Raw genomic sequence first — 20,744 nt, forward strand, 5'->3', positions numbered from 1 at the left:
CTACCATTAACAAAAGCCCAGGTATATTTTTATCATGGGACTTGACGCTAAAAGACTTATTATTATTTTTAATTTAGTGTTGAGCACAGTGATGAAGACTGATAGCAGCCTGATGGTCATTGGGCAGGTTCTGCTGCAGCACCGTGTCGGGCTATGGCTTAGGGCCTCAATTGTACTTGTGACAGCCAGCAAGTGTTGGCCACACCGTTGTGGCCAGCGGTTGAGAACTGATTTTGTGATATGGGAACGGAAAGAAAAAGGCTGAAAATAACTTATTTTTCAGAATTGGCTAAGCTGCCATCACACATAGTCATGCATGATTACAGCTGTATTCAGAGCAGAGGTGAAAGGCTTTGTGTGATGTTGCCAGTTCCTTGAGCAACCCAGAGCCTCCATCTCCCAACTGCTGCTCYTTCTGAGCTATATAGTACAGGTCATATATTTAATAGCAGTTAACTAAACACAAGATACCAGTTTGGAACAGAAAGTGAGGTAGATGCTACATTGAACCACAGCTCTGGAGATGCAGGATTTACTAACAGCACTGCAGGAATTGTAGCTGCTGTGAAAATTGTATTTTTTCATTCTCTAGCCTCAAAGGCCTCCCTGTGCCATTCTTCAATGTCAAGTCCCAAGGCAAGTCTGCCCTCACTAAATGGCTAGTTAAACAGTACCAAAATATTGCTAGGGAGCCTCCCGGCTCCGCGTGGGAGGTATTAGAGCAGAACCGGTGTTAGTGCCCTGCAATACATACTAATGAGTAAAAGGGTGCCCCTTGTAACCTGAGCCCACAGCGCTGCATGCCCCCCAGCTTTGCTAATCCCTGCTGAAGGATTTCTGGCTTCTGGGGTTTCAGAATATTAAAATAAGAAAGCAAGAGGGGATGCCCATTCAGCTTGCGGAAGCATTTACCAATAAACATGAAGTACACTGGCAAAATCCCATTTACTTCGGAGGCAATGATGGTAACGGGGAATGATGCATTAACTGTCAAGAGAGCCTGCAGTCTCAGCAGCACCGCACAGCAGAGCTTCCTCCTTCCTCTCTAATTGCTCAGCTTTTCTATTCCAGTTCAACCCCAAGAACGTAGCTCGGCACCTTCACGGCAGCGGAGGCRCCGGCAGCCTGGCGCTCAGGTCCGCGCGGCTGAGTCCCGGGGCCGGCGGGAACGCGCCGCCCAGAGCAGCCTCCCGCTTCCCCGGAGCGAGCGCCGCTCCGCTCCCGTCGCGGGGCCCTCCGGCTGCCGTGTGAGCAGGAGCTGCATGTTYGCAGGGGCTGCAGAGCGTGTGCACCTCGCAGCCGCCCGCGAGCGGCCTCCCCGCCGCACACACGGCGATTTGTGAATGAGCRAGGCGAGGACGGCGCAGCCTGCTCCGGGAGGGAGGGATTACACCTTCCCCCTTATTACGTGCCTCCAGCCTCAGCAAGCTTCTTATCTAGCAGCAAAACTCCCTGGGGGCATGAATTCATCACTTCAAGAGGCTCTAAGTCTTTGGCCCGTAAAATATTTAGCTATATAAACAAAGGTTTGTTGGAAACTGCATTAAACATGATGGAAGAACTTGGCTTTCATCATCATTAGGTTTACTTTGAAGCTCCCTGACGTGATAAGATAGGAATTACAGATCATACTTTATGCCAGATTAGGTTGTTTGAAAGTGGAATGCTGTGAAGTACAGCATCCTTTGTTAGGATTATGAAGTAGCCCCTTCTTGCTTGCTTGTCTATATATAACTAAATAGGTATATCTATTTAAAAAAACTTTTTCTTTTTTCACTTTATGTTGGCTTGTGTTACAAGAATAGACCCAAAACAGTGGCTCGCTGCAGGGAATGCTAAGAGGAAAAAAGGCCCTTTTTATGTGCAGCRCTCACGGCTGTTTGGAGCTTTCTTTTCAGCCAGGGTACAGGTTGGAAGCCTAGCAGTCCCCGACCCCTTCAGCTCCTGTGGCAGACTCGGCACTGCTATGGAAGGTCCTGAACTCAATTCCTTTCATATAGCAGTATGCGAAGGCAAGCTGGTCTATATTATTTGCAAACAGTAGATTTCCTTTTTTTTTTGTGTATTTTGTATCCAAATTACACATCAAACAACCTTTATGGATTCCTATATTTTCACAGTTTTCATCAGGTTATTTATGCAATTAAGAGCGCAGTAGTGGAGCTGTGTCTATTCTAGGCTTTCAGTAAACAACTGCATATCGAAGAAGAATTTTGCAAGGAAAGTTTCTGTTCATATAGTTGTTGGATTATTGAATATAGGGAACAATAACCAAACTTGAAATAATTTACTGATTATCTCAAGAGTTGTTTACGGGCTGAACAAGCAAATGGGGTCATTCTTTCCAGGTGGTCCAAATGGGCTATTCAAATGTGTTGCTTTGAATACTGAATACTCAGAATTCAGTTGGCCACCAAAACCCATGAAATAGTGTTTCTGTTCTCATTTGGGTGACCTGACTTCTATAAATAGGGTAGGATGTGAAGATATCGCTAGGGATCGAGTTCCTGATTAGGGTGGGGGTTACGTGTGTTGCTTTTCTGTGGTTTGAAAAAAATACTCAGGTATTTTTGCAAGGAGGAAACTACCTGACTGCAACATTAGAGCATGGCAGGAGGAATAATTTCTCTTCCCTTCACTAAGCTCTGGTTGGAGCCTGCAGACGTTACCTTTGCCTATTCTCTGCTGTTCTACAGAGCGACTCTAATCGCAGCTACATCCTCCGCAGAACAGTTCATTGCTCTGTGCCCAGATCCACTTCCGAATGTGCAGTTGGGTCCAACATCCTCAATTTAGGCCGGCATTGCTAATAGCAGCTCACAGCTACGTAATGACTCGGGTCTTTCCGAAGCGCAAAGCTTGGAGAGGCGCGCGGGGAACTGCGTGAGTGCACAGTGGCTACAGAGACTGCAGGATTTCAAGCTGTGCCGTATCCTGTAGGTCACACAAATATTTACAGAAGGTGCCTGACAGCATGATAAGGCTCAGTACTCCTCTTCCTGCCCCTTCCCAGGCTGTGCTGCTCGCTCCCAATTACCAAAGGCGACTAATAGGAAAGAAAGAAATGGGAAACTCTGCTAGAAATAGGTCTGGGCAGTGTACCATTGGGAATTGCTACTTTCCATAATTTAAAATACTACTTTTTTCAGAGGACAGTCCAGCTGGCAAACTGCAGTCTGGCCACAGGATGATGACAACTATTTTTGAATGCAAAGAGTGCGGACTTGAGTGTGTGCCTGTATTTTATGTGTTCTTCCTTTCCTTCCCTCTTYGTTATGTAAGATTTTGAAGGCGGATTTTTCTCTTTCTTTAGCACATGTGCACTAAGTCATTCCTTAATCCTCTGCTTAGCCAGCTTGTTAAAGGAAAAAAGAGGGAAGTACAGCCTCATAAAAAGCATCCAGGATAAAGAGAAGAATGTAGCAGCCATTCAACATTTTGAGAGAGACAGAGTTTAAATAAGAAACAGGATATTACTTCCTTTAAAACAGTAATAGTTCAGCGTTTTACAGCACAGTCTGAGGTGTCCTAACTCTTCAGTTCCCAGTTGCTAGCTGCTCCCCAAGGAATGACACTCAGGTATTTTGGCTCATTTGGTCACACTTCATCAAAATTCCTCTGTCCTTCTTTTGTCACTTCAAAATGAAAATAAAACTCCCTTTGTTTAGATAGGCTGTAAGGCCTTTGAGATAGGGGCTCTCCAGGTATTTACACTGCTTGATAGGTTTCTGAGTAGCTTGGGTCTTTTACTGGCTCTTAAAAATATATAGATATTACCATTATTTGCTTTCAGTCACTGCAGTGCCCAGCTTCAAGTAGTTTAAAAAAAAAAAAAAAAGATTTTTTTTTTAAGATGATTATATTGCTTTTCTTCACTTTTTTTTTTCTTGGATTATATTTGTGGTCTGACTTCTTATTTCATTTCCTTAAGCCTTTCTATACACCTATGAACCTCGGAATGTAGTTCCACTGGAAGGAAGACTAGCAGTCTCTGAAATAAGGTGACTYGTGGGGAGGGTGGCTTAAGTTCCTCAGCAAAGTCATAAGGGAAGGCAGCACCTACAGAGTGACCAGGATTTTGTTATTCAAGTGGTTAGCACAGTGCAGGAGAATAAGAGCTTTTATTCTGTACTGCTAATAATTTTTTAGCTAACCTGGAAGATGGTGCCTTTGTAAGGAGCCAAGTTAGAGGTCTGAGTACGCTCAATGTACCATCTGGAGTTGCAGTGATAGGCAGCAAAGGAAGCAGTTGTCATGCTGCTGGGAAATAAATAAGCTCCCGCAAAGCGCTGCAGACACTTTCTTCCTTCTAAGTGATGCTCTGCCTATGCAGAAATGCCTCGGGTGGAAGGGAGGCGTGCGGCAGCGCTGCTCTCGGTGCCTGGCTCCTCTAGTGCTCGGGCCCTTTTCTCCCCGTCACGGGCAGCTCCAGGCAGTGCTGGCTGCCAGAGCGAGAACATGGGCCAGGTGGTGGTTGGTGGYGCTCGGTACCCTGTGAGTGCTGCTGAGCACGTGGATCACAGTCGTGTCTCCGCCACTTGGGGGGCACCTGCCTCTCCATCTGTCATCTCCGCCCTCGGGCGGGAGCTGAGCGGCTCGAGTGTTGGGCGCCCGTCTTGCCGTCGGGTGTATCCGCGTYCCCCAGCGCGGCTCCAGCTGCAATCACCACACACTCCTGCCCTAAGGCTAAGAAGCGGTTATGGAGCACGTCACGTATACGCGTAATGCATAGAGGGGAGCTACGATGTGGAGAGGAAGAGGAGCGATGAGGCAGGACCAAGTCAAGGAAGAGGGGAAGATTTTGCTGGGCATGCTCTGCCCGGCTCAGGGGCTCCTCAGAGATGTGCACTTGTTTTTATGTGCCCRCTTGCTTAAGCCAGCCCCACTTCACCCTTCCAGAGAGAGAATTTGTATTAATCTTATGCAGATCTTTAGGAAGGAGAGAAAAAAAATGCCACAATAGCAGTTTAAAGTGCCAGTGTTAACATTTTCCAGCTTCTTGGGGTTTCAAAACAGGAAGTTTGGGGGCGGTGCAGTTGCACAATTAGCCAGAAAGCTGTTGCTCGATGCAGTCCCTCACCCTGGGCTGTTACTCAAGCACCACCCGCTCCCTGGCTTTCCGGGACGAAGCCTGGATGCGATAGGAGCAGCTTTGGACACGCTGCTCCCGCCATCAGCCCTGTGATTACAACTGAACGTATCTGTGAGCTTCACAGGMGCTTCGCAGTAAGGCTGCATGAGCCTCGCTCTCGCAGTGCCTGGAAATTGATGTTAAAGGCATTGGTGTTAATATCAAAGCAATGACATGTTGAGATTAGTCTGAACAGCGATGTGCCAGAGACGGAAGAGTTAAGACACCCAGATCTGAGCGCCAGCCTAATTCAGTATTCTTTGCACTAGGCAGTCTTTGCATTATCTCCTGCTCTTCAGAGAACCTACGTATATTCACTCTAATACCTCTTTATCATCTCGAGGAGTCGTTTTGCTCTTCCGCACTGGCAATGTCTGTTTATCAGGAGGGAACTTATATATTTTATATGCAAATGGAGTCACCACTTTGCTGAAAAGGCAAACCCCAGAGATAGAAAATGAGAAGTGGATGCCCAGCAAGAACCTAACCATGATCTCACACCTAAAATAGACTCACACAAAGCAACCAGAAGGAAGTCTAAGAAATTAAGGAAGGTGGAAGGAAGAAGGGTGGGGTGCCCAGATAGTTGGGTTAAAGGCAAAGAGAGGCTCAAAATAGTCTTCTSCTCTAGACAGCTGTTTAGGAAATTTTTTAAGCCTTGTTGTTTATGATGCTACCAGTATTTCAAAACACGTAAATATTCCTTGTGTGCTGTTTCTTGCCATCTAGCTAGCTTCAAGGTACATCAGCATTGGTAAGGGAGATTTGGGGAAGAAGCTCTAGGTGGTGGGGGAAAGCAGGGCTAATGAATGAAGGGATAAGGCACCTTTCTCACTTACTTGGGCCTGAAATAATACTCCGAGGCTGCGTTAGCATCTGCAAGCTCCAGTTTGGGGCAAGGCAAGAGGCTTCTTACCTCAGAGGTTTTGAGCTATGCGGTTAAACATCAAGTTATAGGTGATGTCAAAGTTTCCATTAGAAAAAAAGCTAGATGGCAACTGGTCTAAGTTTAAGTAGGGTGACTGTGTTGGGTGTCCTTCAAACCCTTCTGCCACCCTGCTACACTGCTCTCTGCCTTTGCTGCTATTTGCACTACTGTGTGCGGAATCAATAAGTGATTTACAAGAAGGGAGATGGGAAATGGAATAGGGAGAGGAGCTGTGTGAGCAGGAGGCGTTTCTCTTTGCCCTAGCAGGCCCCAGGGAGCAGCCTGTGCCCCAYGGGGAGGCTCCCATCCCATTGCCAGGGCTGTGGAGGAGGCCACGGGCGTGCTGGCTTTTTTGGCCACATGGCCATTTCCAGGYGAGTGTCATTACACGGACACACACCATCCCGGTCACTTCCTTTCGCAGCATGCATCTCGCCCGTTTGCAGTACAAGCACTGCTGCGGGGGTGTTTTTCTGAAATCATTCCCAACACCAGTGTTTTACAACTGATCCCTGTCTTACCTATTTGGCATGCCCTGCATGCCAGGGGCTGTGCTGGAGTGCACATGGAAGTGAGATAAGCCACCCCGGCCGCAGCCCTTCCCTGTTCTCTGAAGGGCTCTGCTTCTGCTAACCTCTCGCTGCTCCCACCTCGCAGCGGTTGCACCGAGCACCCTGGCACGCACAGATAAGAAAGCGCCACGAAATGCTAACTACTGCRCGAGTGCAGGAGCCTTCTCCTGCATGTGCCCGGCTCCCTTTCCTCTGGGGCAATACGTGATTTCCAACTGCAGCCAAAACCTGCCCTTTCTCTGTGCATTCCTACCCGMTTTCTGTGCGTTTAACACGCACGATCGTTTAAACGATCGTTTACGGCAAAGCCTGGTGGTGGACATTTGGTCTGGGCATGAAGTAAATGAAGCTGAAGTGAGTGGAAGGGCAAATTCTGTTGGTAGGTAACAGTCCTCAGTGGCATTTTCTGTTGATGAGAAGGTCCTTTCCTAGGCTGAGGCTCTGGGATGTTTGCAAGTGGTGAGCACAGTTCTGCATGGATTGCTGTGCACACAGACTGAGCTCCGTCCTGCTCCAAAAATAAACATACAGTGTGTTCAACTGCAGCAAGAGCATGAGATTTTTCAAAAAAGCTCAGCATTAGCCTAATTTTTGTCCCAGTGGTATTGAACAAGGCAGAATTAGGCTAGAGCTGCACTTCTCAAAGCTGCCAACCTATCTTCTTCTCACTGTAGTTATCTAAAAATAAGGAGTCCAATTAAATCTACAGCAGTACAAAGTATGAAGGAATGTATAATTAATTAAAGAAATCAAAGACTGTCTTACAGCATTGATCAGCATTTAGCAATCCTGCCACTAGCTCTTGTTCTTTTCATTCTTCCTTTTTAATCAGCGATTATTGTTGTATCTCCTTACATTACAATTACATATTCTGCTAGTATTTCAGTGTGATTGCCGCTTCTCGGGAGCACTAAACTTAGCCACTGGAGGGAAATGAGATAGGCCAAATTGTAATGAACTCAAGCCCCGACCCTGACACTGGCTTCCCTGATACCAGTGAAGGATAAAGATGAGCTCACTGGGATGGAGTTAGGGCCTCTGTGGACAGCACAGCGCGGTCCAGAGGCAAAGTGTGAGGGAGTTGTATGTCCAAGCCATGCACGCCGCTGCAGGCGCTCCTCTCCTCTGCTTTTTGCACCCATTCGTGTCTCTTTGGCATGCTGTGTCCTTCTCTGCTGTATATTTAGATTATAATCCCCCCCCGGCACTGCGAGGTCCTGCAATGCGCGGCGTGTGCAGGGCGGTCCCTTGGGATCCCTCAGCAGCACCACTGGACAGTACCAGGACAATACTTTGCAGTGAGTACTGTGAGAAAGAAGAGAGGCAGTTGTGAGAGCAAAACGATTCACAGTGCGGTCTCCAGTGCTGTCAGAGGAGCTGAGGGGGAAGTTCTGCTAACTCGAGCATCTTTTGCATATGACTCAGTTTCTCAATCCTCAACTGAATCCCCCCTATGAGACGACTATTAGAAATAATAGATTACCCATCTCTAGGTTGTGAGGTGCTGGATAGAAGCCCCCCAAGTGACAGTCTCGTGYGCTGGCTGTTTCCAAGAGGGTTTAGCTGGTGGCTGAAAGGCTCCCTGCTGCCTTCAAGCCGAAGGTGACAAATACTGTGTGCAGAGGAGGTGGAATTTGCTTCCGAAGCAGGCAAACAATAACCTTTCAATGGATTCCACCACTTCCGTAATAAACAAAACGCGACTCCCTTTCAGGCTTATCTGTGTGCCAAGTCCTGTGGCTGCGCTACAATAGCTGCATTGTTCTTGCGTGCTGCAGGCGAAAATGCATTTTGGTGACTGCTGCTCTTTCTAACACAGTCGTGCGCGGCCGGTTATTCTAGGAGCCATTAACTGCTGCTGCCTCCCCAAGCCCGCTTCTCCCACCCAACACTGAATGGAATGGAAAGTAGCATAAACTCGGGACTCGCTGTTAGATAACATGTAAATTATGGTGACTCAGAGTGGAAAATTGTAGATAAAAATTACACAAAGACTTATTTAACCACCATCTTGTGATTATTATTTTTTTTATCCCCATCCATATGAATGTGTGAGAGATACTCACACGTGCTTCAGAACGATGCTACTATTTGACCATTTTCATCCTTCCCCTTTGCCCCCAGCTTTCCTGGAAGATAGGAGGTAGGAAATAACAATATCCATGTCTATTCGTATTCTCTGCCCATTCCTTGTGGAGGGATGAATGAGCCCTGAAACGGTCTGAATCACCGGTTCTGGGGTGACAAATAGGCTCATTCAGAGCCGCACGCAGGAAAAAGCTCGCTGTGTTTTGGGAGAGTGGGCAAGTTACTAACCAGCTACTGCTGATTTACAGACTGGGAAGCAGGCATGGGGAAAAGGTGCCCTGCCTGGGGCCCACTTAAGATCTGAGTCACCTTCCACACGTCCCTGTGTTCCCACTGGCTACACACGCAGTACAAAATAATGGAATAGGTGCCTGAACTTCCCTGGGATGGATCCCACGTGCTGGCAAGATGGGCGATAGGTTTAGCGTGATGCTCTTCCAGTCTTCCCCTTTCCAAGTAAATTACTACAACCACATAAGCCTACATGACCATGTTGGAAAGAAAGCAAGAAGAAGCAGAATATCTGGCTCTTCATGGCAGGAAATATTGCGAACAGTGTTTTTTTTCAGTTTGTGCATGTGGTATTTTTGTATTTCAAGCTCAAGTCACAGMCAAACTCTGAAAACAAACCAAAAAGAAGAGCCAAACACGCTAGCACGAGCTGGAGACTGATTCCAGCAGCAACTGACGGTTTGAGGATGGGAGAGATTCTTCTTTCCCCTGAATCAGTAAAACACTCATGCAAACACCCTGAACTATGCTAAGGAGACATGTCAGGTAGGGGAGAGAAAACAGCAATGAAAARGGGTTGCTTTGAGAGAGCCCTTTGGGGCTATTTAGGGGCCATCAGTATATGTGTGGATATTGCTACGAGCCCGTGACCCTGCTGGAATCTGCATTATTAATGCCCATGCCACCACAGCGAGCTGTGCGGAGCCACAGTTTTCTTATGCTACGCTATATAAAGGCTTGTGAGGACAGAGAAGCCGTTGCATTTATGTTTGCTGGGTCTAAGCTAGAGCTGGGTAACAGGGGCCTCGCGGTGCGTGCCCCTCGGCAGCTCCTCACACCGCACCCGAGGCGGCTGCTGCTGTGTTTTTCGGTACTGTTTGAACCCCTCTGATCAGGTCATTTCTAAGAAGCGCTGCTTTTCAYCTGCTGGCCTTGCTGTTTGCCTTGTTCTCTCTGAAACTAAATCTCATTCCTACCCRCTGCAATGGCTGAACTCCTTTCTTTTGAGTTAAAAGCTAAAATGCCAAAATCCTTGCTGAGGGTTTTTCCTAACCAACAAGTTTTAATAGGTGGAAACAAAAGGTCAAGGAGCATGGCAGAAGAGAAAAATTCCATACTGAGTTTATGTAGTTTACTGTGTCCTGCAGCAGCCACGTTTGTACCCGTCCTTCACAAATTTGCCATTGAAGTTGGCTTTCATTCAGGAAAAGTGCTGTAATAGGGGCATGAGGACTATTTTTGAGTTTGGGTTATATTAAGATGAGGTTTCATGAAAAAGCTGCTAGGATCACATGAAAATGATAGGTTTGGATCCTTAAATAAAGAGCATGAAAGCCAAGRGACCCAAATGCCATCTCAAGAGTGAGAAGTCCATCTTATCATGTCTGCGATCGTGTTACTGACAGGAAGGTAAGAAACCACTTTGGTGTTGTTGAAAACTGACATTTTCAACAACATGAAGCAGCTTGAGAAAACTCTACAATTAAAATAAAGGCTTACACCCCTCCCCAGGAGTGTGATCAAAGCCAGCTCATTAGTGTGTATCAGACAGAGGAGTTAAAAGAAAAAAAATGCTTGTGCAAAAGTGGAGAGAAATATAAAGGCTAAAGATTGCTCTAACCACTAAGTATCAACTTCATCTCCTACCTACCTCCCACACGCAACTAGAAATAACTTTAAATAATTTATTTAAGTGTGTCTGTATTGGAGTTACATATTTAATGACTTAAAGAGACAGTGTTTTGGTTAGGGATACATTTGAATTTCCCGTGATTGGAAGGTGAGCCTCATCATGCACCCAATTCTCTGAGAAATGCAGAATATTTCACAGGTTCAACTGCATAGTTCCTTCTCGGGTAGTCATTAGCTCTTTTTGCAGAGAGAAAACCACAGCACAAATTGGCTTAGTAACTAATGTTAGAACACAGTCAGGGAGAGAATGAGAAGAAGGAATGAGCTAATTCCCCGGCCCTGCTCCTGAAACGTTAGAAGAAAAAATCTCTCTTCTCTTTTTCCCTGTGCTTGTATTGTTCACTGCCTCATCCGTAGACACTAATATACTCAGGTACTTAWGGGGCAAAGAGTTAAGCAGCAGCTTTAGTAGGGGCATCATATATAAAGGAAGAAGGAAAAAAGAATTGTATGCACTAACATTTCATGTTGGAATTACCTAAGCTCATTAGAGATGAAAACATCCGTCTGAATCACATGATAAATTTTACTAATAATGGTGAATAGTTGATATCTTTGCGGAATTGCCCATCTTTTTTTGTGTAAAGAGTGTTACTTTGATTACGGTCAGAGCCTGGTCCAGCTGCTTATAGCAAATTCTGATGTTAAATTATTGAGCATATCGGCAAGTCAGTAGATTTGTAGACATTAATCTGTGTTTTATGGGGATGGGGYTGGAATAATTCTGCATGTTCTTTTATGGTCTGCCTATCCTTTTCACCCTGCAAACGGGCAGGAGAGCTGAGGAAATCAGGTTCTGGCTTGCTTGCTGTTTTACCCACCATGCTGTCTGTCTACTTTTAATGAGAGAAAAGGAAATTAAAAAATAATCTTGGCTGGTCATTTCTGTGCTGGTAGGATGCTGGGCACAGCACATCCCTGGTAAAGGGAGCAGGCGTGGTAATTCCTGCAGCGTTTTCCCATCTCTCCAGCTTGGGATGCTGTGCTCCAGCGCGGCRATAACCCAGCACAGATAACATCCCAGGGCAGCGGCCTTGGATCTCCAGCTCTGGCTGCGGCTTGGCAGCCCTCTAGGTAGGGGAATCTTGGTCTGAGCTGATGGGGAGCTGTGGCCTGGGCTGCTCGGAGCCCTGGGAAGGGTCGGCAGAGAGCAAGCAGCATGGGGCACCAGCGTTTTGTGAACAGCRGGAAAATCATCCTCTTTTAGGCACTGTTTTCCCCCATGTAACTACAGTGTACCGAAAAGCTAATTATAGCCTCAGGTCTGGCAATTACCACTGACAAATGCAAGCCCCTAAAAGAACCCAACAGTTACTCATTTTCAAGAAGTTACAGAAATGCCCTTTCAATTCCCTGGTACCCGAACTGTATGTCAGCTTTCTTTTCCCCTAATGCTTACSCAGAACGAGCTGCTGCTTAGAGGGAAAACACAAAGCAAGGGGCAAGCAGACCGTGGCAGCCGTCTCTGTCTCAGGCATCTTGCTTTAATTTCCCTTCCTTGGTGGCAGATGGCAGCGTTGCAGGGGTGTTAAATCTGCTCATAACTAATAAGGTGKTGTTTCTTTGAACGCTCCATCTATTTCTACAGGAGCAAACCATCAATTCTCACTGTAACACAGCCCAACCCAAAAGGCACGAAACCGTGATTTGACTGGGAAAAAGGATCGCACCACCTACATCCCCCCAAGCTGCTGAATAAGCAGCAATACCCTAGTGCTGTTTACTATGCTTTCTCTTCGCCTGTACTCTGTTAGCACTGGGGGGATCCAGTGAGCCGCCCCCGGGGCTTTCGCAGCCCGGCTCAACTCTGCGAGTCCTTGGCTGTTCCTCGGAGTTTCAGCGGCCCAACGAGGCAGCCCGTGGGTACATCTTGGTGTGCAGAGGCACAATCTGCACGGCCYTGGAAGCAGAGCTTGCAAAGGGAGCTCTCAGTGCTCCTATGGGCAGCAGCTGGGCTCTCAGGAGGTGTGCTGTTAGACAGCCCAGCAATGCATCCCCTGCACAGAGAACAACTGCAGATTATAGAACTAGCTCTGTTATAAAGCATTTGAGATGAATGGACAAAAGAGCCACCAAATAGGAATCAGGAGTTTGGCCACCCACACAGCAGATACAGTGAAATCTTCTTGTGCTATCCAGAGATGACCCAGCTGTTTATTAAACTTAGTCTCTTTGAAAGTGCAGGACCTGGGGCCTTTGTATCCAGGTTGCAGGAAACCAAATGCATGGGATCCTGTGGATTGCACAATTTGGATGGTGTTTAGACTTAGATTATCTTAACTGAAGGACAAATTCTGAGGTTCTGAGGTTGCACAGAATTAAGCACACATCTGTTAGGTTCTTCTGCATGAATTCTGTGTAAAGGGACAGACTTGGGTTCCAGCTATTCTTGTGTGTTTTCCCCACGTTAAGCTTTATCATTCACCTCGTAACAAGCTCAGATGTGAATCACAGAAATCAGGCAGTGGGATTTGCCTATAGAAGACTTTCATGTCATTTTGCAAGTTGGCTTATAGCTCTTCCATCACAGGCTTGCTCAGAGAAAAGCAAGAACACCTTGCTGGAAACTTCTGCTCTGACTACTGAGCATAGGCCACGTTCAGGGCTCTTAGGGACGAGAAGCCTGGTCGCAGATTGAGTGAGAGGAGAGCTCTAGGCAGCAGGCAGGGGACAGGATTCTCGCACTGAAACTTTTCAGTTCATTTTTGTTTAATCTGAAAGGGAGAAGGGAGATTGCTCACTTCTCCTGGATGCTTTTTTGCTTCCCATTAAGAGACAACGCAGCTAAAAAATACCCACCTATCTCTATCCTCTATGTCTATTTGTGCGGACTTTGGCAGTAACTTACAGCCTCAGGTTCTTCCCGTGTTCTTCAAAAATCTGTAAGCTCAGCCTCTTCTAGACTGTGCTAGCTCTGACTTGATTACCAGCCAAAGCAGCCCTCCCACTGATTTTGATGTGGCTTTGCAATACTGTCTTTGAAACCTCTCCAGGAGAGGCCGGCGGCGGCCTCGGYGTCGTGCGTGGTGGAGCTGGGGCAAGCGCGTGCCTGGCGCCGGCGGAGCCGCCAGCCTGCTCTAAGCTCTGCGCTTACAGTATTCAAATCCTGTGCTTAAAACCATAACCAGAGAGAAGTGCCTTTGGGCACAACACGTCCCAGGGCAGTGGRACCCGCTGTTGCACAGCATTACCGAGGCTGAAGGGCAAATGCTTTAAAAAAAGGAAATATAAAGGAGAATAGGAGTTGGTAATGGTCTGTACAGATTTGGGGCCGATGGGCACAGACTAAGAGAAGAGGAGGGAAATCTGCCTGCTTAGTGGCACGTTAAACCAGATGAGCCTTTCATGCGGTGGGCTGTGCAAGGCTCACGTTGTTCTGTGCATGCAGGCGATAGAGGAAGAGCCAGGCGCTGGTTTTAGAGCATGGGAGAGTTAATGCAGATGCCCCAGTACTAGAGCAGGCCTAGACTCACGGCTGTGTTCAGTGCAATAACCCTGGTGCAGCCCCAAAGCCTTGCAGGGAGTCTGGATGCCAACTGATCACCAGGACCAGGGGGTGTTTGTATATTCTGTATACTTTAATATGCTTTATAGGCTCTGTATAGTTAATAACTCTTCCATAGTGGAGCGAAATCTGCCCAGACCTTGCAGGCTTTAGATGGGATGCTGCCAGGAATTGCCAACTGTTTTCAGCCAGACCACCAATAACAATAACGAGTGAGTAAAAAAAGCAGTAGTTTTCAGGATTTTCATTCCAATGGAAACCTGTCTCCTGCTTTGACACACACCCTGAAGCAAGGGGACAATTATCTAGTCACAACACTCACTCTCATTTGCATAATCTCAATTAAATTGTTCAGATGCTTCAGATACTTTTGTGATAGGAAGATATTCCACAAATAAACTGACTACATATTACTGACACCTCTGCCATCCTTTTATCCCAGAACAACCTGGGCGCAGTAGCTTTGCAAAATTCTTAAGGCATCTTTGAGAAAMCCCTTTTTATGACATCCTTGCAAGCCTTATATGGTTGAAAAGAGCCAGGGCAACAGCAGAGGGAGGATTTTATCTCCCCCAGAGGTGAGGGGTGAGCAGCAGTAGGAGAGACCACTGTAGACAGAAACTCCATGCMAAGGGATCTCTAAGCATGAAGCACCCTGGTGCCTGCCTTGAAACGTAGTCTCGCTGATCTGTSTCAGGCTCTGCAGCCTTTCTTCTGCATCATCTTAAAAGACGTATTATTTTTTCTCGCTCATCTTCACATTTTAGCTGTCCAGCCTCGGCTCTGCTCCTCTCAAGTTTGCTTTGCACCAGATGGGCCTATCTAAATAGCGAGTGTAAGCAAAGGAAGCAGCAGCTGCTGCCCGGAGCTTCCTAGGAGAAGGCTGCAGGAGGAGGAGAAGGAGCAGGCTGCCCGGTGGCCTTGCTTGGTGACTCACAGGGACTCACAGAGGCCGCAGGCACCGTGGACATGCGGGCAGAGGCTCCTCTCCATGGGACGCTCTTTTGGAGCAGCTAAGGGCCGTGTGAATGGCAGCTGTCAAATGCTAGTGGATATAGACATCCAACCAAACCCCGGCCCTGCCACACGTCTTCTCCTGAACGCAATTTGCCTTCAACAGCCATCAGTAAAATAAAGAATAGGTCAAAAAAACATACCAGTAACGCTGCATGTATTTCAGGTACCCTTCACAATCAGCAGACACGTAGAGAGCATCTTGATATCAGACACTGAGAGGAGCCTGTGCTCATGCACTTTGCTGAATTGGGCTGTTAATGAGATGCCTGCAGTGTAAGAACTTGCTGTATTTCATTAAATACTGTAAAGAAAATACTCATTTTTACCAATCAGGAGATGAAAAGCCTCTCTAAAACATACCAACCTCTACTTGGGCAATTATTTCACCATCCACGAATGATTAATTCTGAACTACCATGAACTGCAGTGCCGAGTTAATAGGACATGAAAGGAAGAAATGGCATTTACTTGCTTTCGATAATGGCCGCGAGGTGAGAGGTGCAAGCAAAACAGGGGAAAAAACCTCTCTCAGTGTCAAGCTGTTAAAGGCCAGGGCATTTATCAGAATTATGTATCTTTGAACGTGCCTTGGGTTTCTAGCACAGATGACAGATATCCCAACGTGTACTCTGGTCTGCTGTTTGCTCAGCAAGACCTATAGCCTTTTGCTCTTATTTTTGTGGGAGTCTCCTAATGGCAGGGACCGGCCTGCAAGGTGCTCATGCTCTGCCCCACTTACGGATCTATAACCTTTTGGGAATCCTTCTGAAGAGGGAAGGCTAAAGCTTCCCAGGGGATGGAGGAGAGGTGGCTTCTCCCCCTGCGCTGAGCCGTGTGAGATCAACATATCCCTGCTGTATGTTTGGGTATTTGGGAGATTCCTTAAAAAGTGCCTCGTCCAGATGGGACGTGTCATCATCTGAGGAAAAATAATGGATGTGATAGGGCAGAGCAGTCCTGAGGTCCAAGATGCCTAAAATAGGGGGTGTGTCGTTTATAAGCTCTTTTGTAGTGCCTGCAAGACTCGGGAGTCTAAGATTGGCTTTCAAAGGTGGTTTTAAACCCAAGGTCTCCTCAGGAGCCAGCAGGCTCCCTTCACAGGGTATGCAGGTGATGCTACTCAGGTATGTGAATGTGACATCCCAGTAAAGCCCTGTGCTGAAATGCACGATGAAGATGTTTTTTCTTGAAAACATGGAGGCTGCTTTCTGAGCAAGGACACTTGCAGTAGATATTGCAATGACTCACTGACCTTGGCTGCATCATAAGCAGGTTTTGCATAAAGATAGTGAGTTCTTAAAAAGTTTTCTTGCTATTTATGGCAGAAACATTTTCTTCATCAGCATCAGACCTGAAAATCTGTTTCATTTTTCCCAGCTGCCAGATACAAGTGCTGACAGCACTCGTTACGGGTATGGTACTGGGGCAACCTGGAGTGTTACTGCTGCTATTATCATTTCAGACTGTGATCTTACCACAGAACTGACTTCTTTGGTCTCTATTAAAGACAGTCTCAATCTGAAAACTACACAATGTCATGGAAATAGATGTGAGTCCTAGCTCAGCTATCTGACCCCTGTGACTCAGCTAACAGATRGTAACTCCAGGGACGGAGGGGCAGGCGCCAGCCTAGCTACAGATTAGATGTACAGATCTAAGCTTCCGTGTGCCTCAGTTTCCAGACTATACGGGGTCAATAAAGAGCCTGCTCTGTTTTGGCAATTTGGACCTTTAAAGCGAGGAGCTCTCTGGTAGAAGTGCCCTGGACATGGCAGTCACCATCGCAGAGCCGCTCAGTGAAGGGAATTCCACACGCGGAGCAGCCGTGAGACGCAGTCCCCGGCGTGTGTTTTCTCCAGCCTCTCCCCACACACCTTCTGGCCGCTGCTAACTCCAGGGCAGTATCCATGTTCCGCTGCAGACCTGCTGGACCCCCTCCAGCACAGATGTGCAGAAGTGCTCAGAGGCCTCCGTGCTGAACCCAGGAACTGCAGCACATGGGCTCAACCGGTTGACTGCTTGAACTGTTGCTCCAGTTACGACAGAGAATCTCACCCGCTAAACCCTGGTGTGGACAAATAATTGCCTGCCCCAGACCTTCTCCCAGAGGCTTTAAACAGGCCTGTAAAAGGGRACGGCCACAGCAGGAAAAGCAGAGTTGGCCGAGTCATCGCCGAAGGCTGCTCCTCCGACACATTGTTCCTCTCTCGCTGTACAGAAACAGGTCACAAGTGATTCCTACAAAATTCCTGCTTGAAAATGTCCGCTGGTCTAATGGCTGAGATGCAGTCCTGGAGAAGGCAGCCTTTAGAAGAGGCGGTTTCTCTGCTGGATGGTCCAGCAGGACTGAAACCTGCTGTCCTCAGTGATAAACACAGGCAGGGCACAGGGCAAGCTCTWATCCTAAGCCCTTGCAGCGACTTCCCCAGGATTTTCTAGTCAGTAGCTGAGGATTTCTTCCAGCACTTTTGCAAACTTGGAAATTCACTTTCGACATCCCAGAAGCAGCAGTTCTGAAGAGTAACTATTGTGTCCATTTACTCCTTCACTGGGGCTGGAATTTCCCTCCCTCTCCCAGGTCAGCACACGTCACTGTGCATCATGAAAAGCTTTCTCAAGCTTCTGCTTAAACGGGACTTAAAYGATCCCTACGCCTTGGGCTGCCTTTATGGTAGGAGGAATTCAGTCAATAGCATTTACTGAAAAGTTATACCCTGAAGGCAAGGCGGTGGAGGAACAGAAATCACTYCCAAATTTGGGGATTACCTGCAGCACTTTTTTCCCTTGTAGTATTCTCCCAAAGCCAGCTCCAGCCCTGGAGTGATGAGAGCCTTCCCAGCCTTTCTGTGCTGAAAAGCTGCTATGTTGCTAAGCCTGTTACTAGGCAAAGTATGTTTTAACAGCCTAGAAAGCATTTTCAAAACACAAGAGAAGATTTTATTGTTTGTAAACTGAATCTGAGCTTCTCTGAGAATAACAAAACTCTCCTGCTCCTAAATTCTCACAGTTACAGAGGAACAAAATGAAAATCAAGCCACTTGGGCTGTGCTGCGGGGCAAATGTGCTACAGCTCTGCGAGTTGCCGCCTCCCCGTGCGCAGGAATGCTGAGGTACATCCAGGTGCGCTCTTGTGGGAGGCAGGGAGGAACTGTGCGGAGCAGGGAAGTGCTGGAGTTGATTCCGCGCAGCCTGCTGGATGCTCCTGCCCGAGCTGAGCCCTCCTCATGAGGTCCAGCGCGTGCGGTTACGTCCAGCACCAGCAGGTCTGCGTGGTGAGCAGCATGGTGTGCATGGTGCCCGTGCTACAGGGCTTTCTGTTGAAGGCAGCTCTCCCTTTGCAGGCGGAGGTTGGGAGAATTGTATGCAAAAAAAACATTTAAAACTTTCTATATGTGTATATTCATGCACATATATATTTGCACCCAGCATTAAAATGAAGGAATGCAGGATTTCTACTGTTGCTAAAATTGTAACTGTTTTGGAGGATGTTTTGGAAGAGTTTCAGTTCTGATGTGAAGCTTTAAAACCTGCGAACTGGTGCACATGCAGCTCCTAGGGCCATTCTGATTCTGGCTCCGTGCAGCCCAGAGGATTTCAGCTGCTTATCCCTCTATTACAGCCAATAATTTATGTTTGGTCAAAGGCCATTTTTCATCCAAAAAAAAGCCTTTCAATCCACCACTAAATTTTCTGATGTTTAGCATTATTGAGATGTCTATTATGCCTAGATTTTTAAATCACTTGTACGTGAGTAATAGTTTAAATGATCCCCTGTGGTGCCGGCAGCCTGCAAATTGCCCTGTCCTCGCTCCCGTGCAGGCTGTCGCCACGTGCCCAAGGGATCCGCGCACGCCGAGAGGTGATGGCAGGGAGATGGGTCTGTGGGTCCATTACTAGAGGGGGACATATGGTATTTTAGGGTGAATTCTCATTCTAGAGGACCACAGGCCTTGTGTTGAAGGCCTGCAGATGTTGGTGATGTGTTGAGGCTTGTGTGTGACCCTGGGCAAAAGGCTTGTCTCAGTGCTCCAGTTGCAAAATGGGAATCATAGCTTGCCCTTTGCCTCCCTGCCTTATTTAAGTCAGAAGCGGCTTGGGACAGGGACAATCTCCTCCTTTGTGGCTAGACAGTACGTAATATAATGGGGTAATTACAAAATAATAAGGAATGATTCTATGCCACATACACACACACACACACAAAAAAAAAATCATAGTAATAAAATGCTCATGTACTGTAGCAGTTTGAGCAATTGCTGTCCATAGGTAAGTGCCTCCAAGGGTCATTTGTATTGTTGTGGGCCTCACTATGTACCTTATATACGCACCTTGCAGGTGCCCTCTGAAAAGAGCCCTCTAGACACCTTCAGGGCGCTGCTGTGGGCATCAGCCCAGTCCTGCGTTCCCCCAAAGACCCCTTGATGCTGGCAGCGATGGCATTTTGTGACTTGCCCAGTAGACCAGTCTGACAGCTCGCAGTTTGTTCTGCAGAAGCCATCAAAACAGACGGCCACCACTTTCGAGGATCTTCCTGACTCGTATTTGTACACGAGATCTACAGTCATGCACAGCCCCCCACTTGGCTGGATTCCCTATCTCTGGATGGGATCTATGGCTTTAGAGTGGAAAATGGAGGTAGGAGAACCGTAGATGAACTGGGAAGGCCTAAGAATGAGGATATTGTCCTGGCGGTCTCCCCTTTGGGCAGCAYGGCGTTTCGGCCCTGGTAACTCCTGTGCTGAGCCACTTTACGCCCTGCTGTCTGGTTCTACTTGCATTAAGTATGTTTTGCAGCTGGGGATGTATGCTCTGTTTTTCTGCCTTGCTTTCTGTGTTTAACCTTCCMACCTTCTACGCCGAGGTTTGGTTTCATTTTTGTCAAGTGCTGGAGTCCTCTTGGGTAAGGAAGGACACCAGGTCGAGCCCATTCCTGAGCTACCGCGCTAGGACCAGGCAGCCCTGAGGGCACTAACGCCAAGGTAACAACCCGTTTCATTCATAGCAGGAGCTRTTTCCCCGCCGGCTGCTCCGCAAGGGGCACAGCTGCCTTTGCACACAAAATGGGAGCACGGAGCCGCGCATCTTGTCTGCGCCAGCGCTGGCCCGCACCGCACCTGCCGCGCATCCCGGCCGCGCATCCCTGCTCCCGGCCGCGCATCCCGCGCCTCCGCGGCGCATCCCTGCTCCCGGCCGCGCATCCCGCGCCTCCGCGGCGCATCCCTGCTCCCGGCCGCGCATCCTGCGGCTCCGCGGCGCATCCTCCCTGCCCGCGGCGCATCCCGGCTCCCCGGCGCGCATCCCGCGGCGCCTCCCTGTTCCCGGCGCGCATCCCCGGCGCCTGCGGCAGGCGCGGCGCGGCGGGAAGCGCTGGGCGCCGCCGCCGCGGGGCCGCACTTACGCGCGGGCTTTGGGGAAGCCCATGGAGAGCAGCACGTCGAGCGCGGAGCCGTGCTTGATGGTGCCCGCGCGCTGCTGCCGGCTCCGCCGCGGCACCACTTTGCTGTAGAGCTCCTCGCGGGCGGCCATGGCGAGCGGCGGGCGGCGCGGGGCCCTCACGCAGCCACAGCCACGGCCATGGCC

At 48.1% G+C, this 20,744-nt stretch overlaps 1 protein-coding gene across 1 annotated transcript in view; it reads right to left on the reverse strand.

Moving 5' to 3' along the window:
* The window catches only part of UBASH3B (ubiquitin associated and SH3 domain containing B), a 34,306-nt gene extending 13,594 nt beyond the window's left edge, over positions 1–20,712 (reverse strand). Inside the window, exon 1 of the mRNA XM_026038107.1 lies at positions 20,563–20,712. Coding sequence (XP_025893892.1) covers positions 20,563–20,690 — 128 coding nt within the window. The 5' untranslated portion in view covers positions 20,691–20,712. The remainder of the gene's footprint in view (positions 1–20,562) is intronic.
* Between the last annotated feature and the right edge of the window lie 32 nt (positions 20,713–20,744).

This window comes from Nothoprocta perdicaria, unplaced genomic scaffold, assembly GCF_003342845.1.
Source record: "Nothoprocta perdicaria isolate Ctin4 unplaced genomic scaffold, notPer1 scaffold_201, whole genome shotgun sequence".
Taxonomy (NCBI): Eukaryota; Metazoa; Chordata; class Aves; order Tinamiformes; family Tinamidae; genus Nothoprocta; species Nothoprocta perdicaria.